This window comes from Bombina bombina, chromosome 12 (genome assembly GCF_027579735.1).
Source record: "Bombina bombina isolate aBomBom1 chromosome 12, aBomBom1.pri, whole genome shotgun sequence".
Classification (NCBI taxonomy): Eukaryota; Metazoa; Chordata; class Amphibia; order Anura; family Bombinatoridae; genus Bombina; species Bombina bombina.
The window spans coordinates 37207329-37219429 of record NC_069510.1 but is presented as its reverse complement, the minus strand read 5'-3'; the positions used below and the strand labels follow the sequence as shown (position 1 = coordinate 37219429).

The 12101-nt window shown below is 33.3% G+C and overlaps 1 protein-coding gene across 1 annotated transcript in view; it reads left to right on the top strand.

Moving 5' to 3' along the window:
• LOC128642645 (Golgi-associated plant pathogenesis-related protein 1-like) overlaps positions 1-12101 on the top strand; it is a 122404-nt gene that overhangs the window by 55432 nt on the left and 54871 nt on the right. The window contains exon 3 of the mRNA XM_053695426.1: positions 1373-1585. Coding sequence (XP_053551401.1) covers positions 1373-1585 — 213 coding nt within the window. The remainder of the gene's footprint in view (positions 1-1372; positions 1586-12101) is intronic.

Genomic DNA, 12101 nt, shown 5'->3' with positions numbered 1-12101 from the left:
TTAAGATACAATTTCGTATTTCACCACTGAATTGAGGTTCACATCATTTTATATTAGGATATAATCTTGTATTAAAGGGACACTGAACCCAATTTTAATTTTCTTTCATGATTCAGATAGAGCATGAAATTTTAAGCAACTTTCCAATTTACTCCTATTATCAATTTTTCTTTGTTCTCTTGTTATCTTTATTTAAAAAGCAGGAATGTGATGCGTAGGAGCAGGCTAATTTTTGGTTTTGGTTGAGAACCTGGGTTATGCTTGCTTATTGGTGGGTAGATGTAAGCCTTCTATAAGCAAGCGCTATCCATGGTGCTGAACCTAAAATGGGCTGGCTGTTAAGATTTACATTCCTGCTTTTAAAATAAAGATAGCAAGAGAACGATGAAAAAATGATAATAGGAGTAAATTAGAAAGTTGCCTAAAATGTCATGCTCTATCTGAATCATGAAAGAAAAAAAAATGGGTTCAGTGTCCCTTTCAGATACAACTTCACATTTTACACACAGATTTGAAGTAGTTACAAAGTAAGCATTGTCATTATGCTTAGAATATAATTAGCATCAGTGTTTGAATATAGCTTTGAATTTAAAGGGAAGACATTATTATAATCTTTTCGAGCAAATCTAACATTGAATTAATACACTGAGTATCACATAAATATATTCTTTATATCTTTTATATATATTTTTGAATTTTTTACATTTTGCACCAAAATAAATTTATACACTCTTTGCTTAAATAGCGCCTCATGAGATCTGTTTATTTTATTTGTAATAGAAAAAATAGTCAATAGAATACAGAGTGTCCACAGTTAAGATGGCCGCCGCAAAGGAAAGACGCGCAAGTGCGCTTTGCAATGGCGGTGGAAAGAAGCGGGACCGAAAACAAGTCTTCTGATTAGACTGTGTGGATGCAGAAGGAAAATATAAGAATGAGAATCGTAATGGTTATGCGATAGTTGGAAAAAACATTAGAGAAGAAAAACAGTAATAGAAGGTTATCCAGTTAGATTGATACGTAATATAAAAATAAGAAAAGAGACAGAAATATTTTAAAAAAAGGACAGTAAAAGAAAATAAGTCACTCTCAGTGAATGAGTGAATTCGTTAGATAGGGGTTAAAATAACAGCAATAACATGAAAATTAAAATAAGAAATCACATAAATGACATCACCTTTCTCTGCCAGAGAGCGGTAAAGAAAGGGGATGTTATGTTTTGGGAGGGACCCTTTATTGTCTCTGCTTCATGTTTATTGGTTGTTACTTTTCTCTCTGTTGCTATGTACTGCTAGAGAGTTTGAAGAAAGTAACGCAAAATAGGAGCCTCCCGTATTGTAATATAATATCTTTTTTTTCCCTTTTTCTAAAGGTGTCAATATGGCGCAATTTGAGAACGATTTCCTGTCTGCACATAATGCTTATCGCAAGCGACATGGTTCGCCTCCTCTTCAGCTCAGCAGGGAACTCAGTAATTCAGCACAACAATGGGCAAATTATCTGCTGTCCATCAGAACTATGAAGCACAGCGGCAGTGGATATGGAGAAAACATTTACTACGCCTACGGCTTTAAGGAACTAAAAGGTACAGGGCTAACTACATTAGAAACACCAGTAGGGGGCACTACTAGCATCATAGCAATGTAATGTGTCATACTGGTCTGTATAAAACAAATGACATGGTGAAACTTAGTAACGTATTTCAATAATCTAAATAAAAAATAACCCAGCACTTGTCTTTAAGGAATATGAAACCCAAAATTCAAATAGAGAATTTAATTTTACAAAAGCTTTACTTCTATTATCTAATTTGTTTAGTTTTTGTGGTGTTCTTTGTTGCAGAGATACCTAGGTTGGTGTCTGGAGCAAGTTGAAAGTAAATGCAATTGTGATTTATGCAAAAATAACTACAGCCTCCTCAGAGCTCTGGTTAACTGTTGTGCAAAACAAAAACAAGTCACAAAGCACATCAAAAATACATTACAAGTACAGTTACACCATAATAACAACATCTAATAAATACATTACACAGTACAGTTATACCATAATAACAACATCTAATAAATACATTACAAGTACAGTTAAACCATAATAACAACATCTAATAAATACATTACACAGTACAGTTATACCATAATAACAACATCTAATAAATACATTACAAGTACAGTTAAACCATAATAACAACATCTAATAAATACATTACACAGTACAGTTACACCATAATAACAACATATAATAAATACATTACACGTAAAGTTACACCATAATAACAACATCTAATAAATACATTACACGTAAAGTTACACCATAATAACAACATCTAATAAATACATTACAAGTACAGTTACACCATAATAACAACATCTAATAAATACATTACACAGTACAGTTATACCATAATAACAACATCTAATAAATACATTACAAGTACAGTTACACCATAACAACATCTAATAAATACATTACACAGTACAGTTATACCATAATAACAACATCTAATAAATACATTACACAGTACAGTTACACCATAATAACAACATATAATAAATACATTACACGTAAAGTTACACCATAATAACAACATCTAATAAATACATTACAAAGTACAGTTACACCATAATAACAACATCTAATAAATACATTACACTGTCCAGTTACACCATAATAATAACATCTAATAAATACATTACAAGTACAGTTACTCCATAATAACAACATCTAATAAGTACATTATACAGTACAGTTACACCATAATAACAACATCTAATAAATACATTACACAGTACAGTTACACCATAATAACAACATCTAATAAATACATTACACGTACAGTTACACCATAATAACAACATCTAATAAATACATTACAGAGTACAGTTACACCATAATAACAACATCTAATAAATACATTACACAGTACAGTTACACCATAATAACAACATCTAATAAATACATTATACAGTACAGTTACACCATAATAACAACATCTAATAAATACATTACACAGTACAGTTACACCATAATAACAACATCTAATAAATACAGTAAACAGTACAGTTACACCATAATAACAACATCTAATAAATACATTACACAGTACAGTTACACCATAATAGCAACATCTAATAAGTACATTATACAGTACAGTTATACCATAATAACAACATCTAATAAATACATTACACAGTACAGTTACACCATAATAACATCTAATAAATATGTTACACAGTGCAGTTACACTATAATAACAACATCTAATAAATACTTTACAATTACAGTTACACCATAATAACAACATCTAATAAATACATTAAAAGTACAGCTACACAATAATTACAACATCTAATAAATACATTACACAATACAGTTAAACCATAATAACAACAGCTAATAAATACATTACACAGTACAGTTACACCATAATAATAACAACATCCAATAAATACATTACACAGTACAGTTACACCTTAATAACAACATCTAATAAATACATTACACAGTACAGTTACACCATAATAACAACATCTAATAAATACATTACACAGTACAGTTACACCATGATAACATCTAATAAATACATTACAAGTACAGTTACACAATAATAACAACATCTAATAAATACATTACATAGTACAGTTACACCCTAATAACATCTAATAAATACATTACACAGTACAGTTACTCCATAATAACAACATCTAATAAATACATTACACAGTACAGTTACACCATAACAACAACATCTAATAAATACATTACACGTACAGTTACACCATAATAACAACATCTAATAAATGCATTACAAGTACAGTTACACCATAACAACAACATCTAATAAATACATTACACAGTACAGTTACACCATAATAACAACATCTAATAAATACATTACACAGTACAGTTACACCATATTAACAACATCTAATAAATACATTACACAGTACAGTTACACCATAATAACAACATCTAATAAATACATTACACAGTACAGTTACACCATAATAACAACATCTAATAAATGTATTACACAGTACAGTTACACCATAATAACAACATCTAATAAATACATTACAAGTACAGTTACACCATAATAACAACATCTAATAAATACATTACACAGTACAGTTACACCATAATAACAACATCTAATAAATACATTACACAGTACAGTTACACCATAATAACAACATCTAATAAATACATTACAAGTACAGTTACACAATAATAACAACATCTAATAAATACATTACACAGTACAGTTACACCATAACAACAACATCTAATAAATACATTACACAGTACAGTTACACCATAATAACAACATCTAATAAATACATTACACAGTACAATTACACCATAATAACAACATCTAATATATACATTACACAGTACAGTTACACCATAATAACAACATCTAATATATACATTACACAGTACAGTTACACCATAATAACAACATCTAATAAATACATTACAAGTACAGTTACACCATAATAACAACATCTAATAAATACATTACACAGTACAGTTACACCATAATAACAACATCTAATAAATACATTACACAGTACAGTTACACCATAATAACAACATCTAATAAATACATTACAAGTACAGTTACACAATAATAACAACATTAAATACATTACACAGTACAGTTACACCATAATAACAACATCTAATAAATACATTACACAGTACAGTTACACCATAATAACAACATCTAATAAATACATTACACAGTACAATTACACCATAATAACAACATCTAATATATACATTACACAGTACAGTTACACCATAATAACAACATCTAATAAATACATTACACAGTACAGTTGCACCATAATAACAACATCTAATAAATACATAACACAGTACAGTTACACCATAATAACAACATCTAATAAATACATTACAAGTACAGTTACACCATAATAACAACATCTAATAAATACATTACAAGTACAGTTACACAATAATAACAACATCTAATAAATACATTACAAGTAAGGTTACACCATAACAACAACATCTAATAAATACATTACACGTAAAGTTACACCATAATAACAACATCTAATAAATGCATTACACAGTACAGTTACACCATAATAACAACATATAATAAATACATTACACCTAAAGTTACACCATAATAACAACATCTAATAAATACATTACACAGTACAGTTACACCATAATAACAACATATAATAAATACATTACACAGTACAGTTAAACCATAATAACAACATCTAATAAATGCATTACACAGTACAATCACACCATAATAACAACATCTAATAAATACATTACACAGTACAGTTACACCATAATAACAACATCTAATAAATACATTACACGTAAAGTTACACCATAATAACAACATCTAATAAATACATTACACAGTACAGTTACACCATAATAACAACATATAATAAATACATTACACGTAAAGTTACACCATAATAACAACATCTAATAAATACATTACACAGTACAGTTACACCATAATAATAACATCTAATAAATACATTACAAGTACAGTTACACCATAATAACATCTAATAAATACATTACATAGTACAGTTACACCATAATAACAACATCTAATAAATACATTACACAGTACAGTTACACAATAATAACAACATCTAATAAATACATTACACAGTACAGTTACACCATAATAACATCTAATAAATACATTACACAGTACAGTTACACCATAATAACAACATCTAATAAATACATTACACAGTACAGTTACACCATAATAACATCTAATAAATACGTTACACAGTGCAGTTACACTATATTAACAACATCTAATAAATACTTTACAAGTACAGTTACACCATAATACCAACATCTAATAAATACATTACAAGTACAGTTACACCATAATAACAACATCTAATAAATACATTACACAGTACAGTTACACCATAATAACATCTAATAAATACATTACACAGTACAGTTACACCATAATAACAACATATAATAAATACATTACACGTAAAGTTACACCATAATAACAACATATAATAAATACATTACACAGTACAGTTACACCATAATAATAACATCTAATAAATACATTACAAGTACAGTTACACCATAACATCTAATAAATACATTACATAGTACAGTTACACCATAATAACAACATCTAATAAATACATTACACAGTACAGTTACACAATAATAACAACATCTAATAAATACATTACACAGTACAGTTACACCTTAATAACAACATCTAATAAATACATTACAAGTACAGTTACACCATAATAACAACATCTAATAAATACATTACACAGTACAGTTACACCATAATAACAACATCTAATAAATACATTACAAGTACAGTTACACCATAATAACATCTAATAAATACATTACATAGTACAGTTACACCATAATAACAACATCTAATAAATACATTACACAGTACAGTTACACAATAATAACAACATCTAATAAATACATTACACAGTACAGTTACACCATAATAACAACATCTAATAAATACATTACACAGTACAGTTACACCTTAATAACAACATCTAATAAATACATTACAAGTACAGTTACACCATAATAACATCTAATAAATACATTACACAGTACAGTTACACCATAATAACAACATCTAATAAATACATTAAACAGTACAGTTACACCATAATAACAACATCTAATAAATACATTACACAGTACAGTTACACCATAATAGCAACATCTAATAAATACATTATACAGTACAGTTATACCATAACAACAACATCTAATAAATACATTACATAGTACAGTTACACCATAATAACAACATCTAATAAATACATTACAAGTACAGTTACACAATAATAACATCATCTAATAAATACATTACACAGTACAGTTACACCATAATAACAACATCTAATAAATACATTACACAGTACAGTTACACCATAATAACATCTAATAAATACGTTACACAATACAGTTACAACATAATACCAACATCTAATAAATATATTACAAGGACAGTTACACCATAATAACAACATCTAATAAATGCATTACACAGTACAGTTACACCAAAATAACAACATCTAATAAATACATTACAAGTAAAGTTACACCATAACAACAACATCTAATAAATGCATTACATGTAAAGTTACACCATAATAACAACATCTAATAAATACATTACACAGTACAGTTACACCACAATAACAACATCTAATAAATACATTACACAGTACAGTTACACCATAATAACAACATCTAATAAATACATTACAAGTACAGTTATACCATAATAACAACATCTAATAAATACATTACAAGTACAGTTACACCATAACAACAACATCTAATAAATACATTACACAGTACAGTTACACCATAACAACAACATCTAATAAATACATTACACAGTACAGTTACATCTAATAAATACATTACACAGTACAGTTACACCATAATAACATCTAATAAATACGTTACACAATACAGTTACAACATAATAACAACATCTAATAAATATATTACAAGTACAGTTACACCATAATAACAACATCTAATAAATGCATTACACAGTACAGTTACACCATAATAACAACATCTAATAAATACATTACACAGTACAGTTACACCATAATAACAACATCTAATAAATACATTACACAGTACAGTTACAACATAATAACAACATCTAATAAATACATTACAAGTACAGTTACACCATAACAACATCTAATAAATACATTACAAGTACAGTTACACCATAACAACAACATCTAATAAATACATTACACAGTACAGTTACACCATAATAACAATATCTAATAAATACATTACAAGTACAGTTACACTATAACTACAACATTTAATAAATACATTACAAGTACAGTTACACCATAACAACAACATCTAAAATACATACATTACACAGTACAGTTACACCATAATAACAACATCTAATAAATACATTACAAGTACCGTTACACCATAATAACATCTAATAAATACATTACAAGTACAGTTACACCATAATAACAACATCTAATAAATACGTTACACAGTACAGGTACACCATAATAACAACATCTAATAAATACATTACACAGTACAGTTACACCATAATAATAACAACATCTAATAAATACATTACACAGTACAGTTACACCATAATAACAACATCTAATAAATACATTACACAGTACAGTTACACCATAATAACAACATCTAATAAAACATAATTTATGCTTACCTGATAAATTTATTTCTCTTGTGGTGTATCCAGTCCACGGATCATCCATTACTTGTGGGATATTCACCTTCCCAACAGGAAGTTGCAAGAGGATCACCCACAGCAGAGCTGCTATATAGCTCCTCCCCTAACTGCCATATCCAGTCATTCGACCGAAGACAAGCAGAGAAAGGAGAAACCATAGGGTGCAGTGGTGACTGTAGTTTAAAATTAAAAAATACCTGCCTTAAAATGACAGGGCGGGCCGTGGACTGGATACACAACAAGAGAATTAAATTTATCAGGTAAGCATAAATTATGTTTTCTCTTGTAAGGTGTATCCAGTCCACGGATCATCCATTACTTGTGGGATACCAATACCAAAGCTAAAGTACACGGATGAAGGGAGGGACAAGGCAGGTACTTAAACGGAAAGTACCACTGCCTGTAAAACCTTTCTCCCAAAAATAGCCTCCGAAGAAGCAAAAGTATCAAGTTTATAGAATTTTGAAAAGGTATGAAGCGAAGACCAAGTCGCCGCCTTGCAAATCTGTTCAACAGAAGCCTCATTTTTAAAGGCCCATGTGGAAGCCACAGCTCTAGTAGAATGAGCTGTAATCCTTTCAGGAGGCTGTTGGCCAGCAGTCTCATAAGCTAAGTGGATTATACTTCTTAGCTAAAACGAAAGAGAGGTTGCCGAAGCCTTTTGGCCTCTCCTCTGTCCAGAGTAGACAACAAACAAAGCAGATGTTTGACGAAAATCTTTAGTAGCTTGTAAATAATACTTTAAAGCATGAACCACGTCAAGATTGTGTAATAGACGTTCCTTCTTTGAAGAAGGATTAGGATACAATGATGGAACAACAATCTCCTGATTGATATTCTTATTAGATACCACCTTAGGTAAAAACCCAGGTTTGGTACGCAGAACTACCTTATCTGCAGGGAAGATCAGATAAGGAGAATCACATTGTAAGGCAGATAACTCGGAAACTCTACGAGCCGAGGAAATAGCTACCAAAAAAAGAACTTTCCAAGATAAAAGTTTGATATCTATGGAATGAAGAGGTTCAAACGGAACCCCCTGAAGAACTTTAAGAACCACATTTAAGCTCCAAGGTGGAGCAACAGGTCTAAACACAGGCTTGATTCTAACTAAAGCCTGACAAAATGCCTGAACGTCTGGAACATCCGCCAGACGCTTGTGCAAAAGAATAGACAGCGCAGAAATCTGTCCTTTAAGGAACTAGCTGACAATCCTTTCTCCAATCCATCTTGGAGAAAAGATAATATCCTGGCAATCCTGACCTTACTCCATGAGTAGCCCTTGGATTCACACCAATAAAGATATTTACGCCATATCTTATGATAGATTTTCCTGGTGACAGGCTTTCGTGCCTGATTTAAGGTATCAATGACTGACTCAGAGAAACCACGCTTTGATAAAATCAAGCGTTCAATCTCCAGGCAGTCAGCCTCAGAGAAATTAGATTTGGATGGTTAAAAGGACCTTGAACTAGAAGGTCCTGTCTCAGCGGCAGAGTCCATGGTGGAAAGGATGACATGTCCACCAGATCTGCATACCAAGTCCTGCGTGGCCACGCAGGCGCTATCAAGATCACAGATGCTCTCTCCTGCTTGATTTTGGCAATCAGACGAGGGAGCAGAGTAAACGGTGGAAACACATAAGCCAGGTTGAAGGACCAAGGCGCTGCTAGAGCATCTATCAGCGTTGCCTTGGGGTCCCTGGACCTGGATCCGTAACAAGGAAGCTTGGCGTTCTGGCGAGATGCCACGAGATCCAGTTCTTGTTTGCCCCAACGATGAATCAATTGTGCAAACACCTCCGGATGGAGTTCCCACTCCCCCGGATGAAAAGTCTGTCGACTTAGAAAATCCGCCTCCCAGTTCTCTACAGCTGGGATATGGATAGCTGATAGGTGGCAAGAGTGAATCTCTGCCCAGCGAATTATCTTTGAGACTTCTAACATCGCTAGGGAACTCCTTGTTCCCCCTTGATGGTTGATGTAAGCCACAGTCGTGATGTTGTCCGACTGAAATCTGATGAACCTCATTGTCGCTAGCTGAGGCCAAGCCTGAAGAGCATTGAATATCGCTCTCAGTTCCAGAATGTTTATTGGAAGGAGTGTCTCCTCCTGAGTCCACGATCCCTGAGCCTTCAGAGAGTTCCAGACTGCCCCCCAGCCTAGAAGGCTGGCATCTGTCATTACAATTGTCCAATCTGGCCTGCAAAAGGTCATTCCCTTGGAAAGATGGACCCGAGATAGCCACCAGAGAAGAGAATCCCTGGTCTCTTGATCCAGATTTAGCAGAGGGGACAAATCTGTGTAATCCCCATTCCACTGACTGAGCATGCATAGTTGCAGCGGTCTGAGATGTAGACGTGCAAACGGCACTATGTCCATTGCCGCTACCATTAAGCCGATTACTTCCATACACTGAGCCACCGAAGGGCGAGAAGTGGAATAAAGAACACGGCAGGAATTTAGAAGTTTTGATAACCTGGACTCTGTCAGGTAAATCCTCATTTCTACAGAATCTATTAGAGTTCCCAGAAAGGAGACTCTTGTGAGAGGGGATAGAGAACTCTTTTCCTCGTTCACCTTCCACCCATGCGACCTCAGAAATGCCAGAACTATGTCCGTATGAGACTTGGCAATTTGGAAATTTGACGCCTGTATCAGAATTTCGTCTAAATAAGGGGCCACTGCTATGCCCCGTGGTCTTAGGACCACCAGAAGTGACCCCAGAACCTTTGTAAAGATTCTTGGGGCTGTAGCTAACCCAAAGGGAAGAGCTACAAACTGGTAATGCATGTTCAGGAAGGCAAACCTGAGAAACCGATGATGATCTTTGTGTATCGGAATGTGAAGATAAGCATCCTTTAAATCCACTGTAGTCTCCATCTTGAATGATGGAACTCTGAGGAATTTGTTTAAAATCTTGAGATCTAAAATTGGTCTGAAGGTTCCCTCTTTTTTGGGAACCACAAACAGATTCGAGTAAAATCCCTGTCCTTGTTCCTCCTGTGGAACAGGATGGATCACTCCCATAACTAGGAGGTCTTGAACACTGTGTAAGAATGCCTCTCTCTTTATCTGGTTTGCAGATAATTGTGAAAGGTGAAATCTCCCTTTTGGAGGAGAAGCTTTGAAGTCCAGAAGATATCCCTGGGATACAATTTCCAATGCCCAGGGATCCTGGACATCTCTTGCCCAAGCCTGGGTGAAGAGCGAAAGTCTGCCCCCTACTAGATCCGTTACCGGATAGGGGGCTGATACTTCATGCTGACTTAGGGGCAGCAGCAGGCTTTTTGGCCTGCTTACCTTTGTTCCAGGTCTGGTTAGGTCTCCAGACCGACTTGGACTGGGCAAAAGTTCCCTCTTGTTTTGCATTAGAGGAAGTTGATGCCGTACTCGCCTTGAAGTTTCGAAAGGCACGAAAATTAGTCTGTTTGGCCCTTGATTTGGACCTATCCTGAGGAAGGGCATGACCTTTTCCTCCAGTGATATCAGAAATGATCTCCTTCAAACCAGGCCCGAATAGGGTTTGCCCCTTGAAGGGAATGTTAAGCAGCTTAGACTTTGAAGTAACGTCAGCTGACCATGATTTAAGCCATAGCGCCCTGCGCGCTTGAATAGCAAAACCAGAATTCTTAGCCGTTAGTTTAGTCAAATGAACAATGGCATCAGAAACAAAAGAATTGGCTAGCTTAAGTGCTCTAAGCTTGTCAAGTATGTCATCCAATGGAGTCTCTACCTGTAAAGCCTCTTCCAGAGACTCAAACCAGAAAGCCGCAGCAGCAGTGACTGGGGCAATGCAT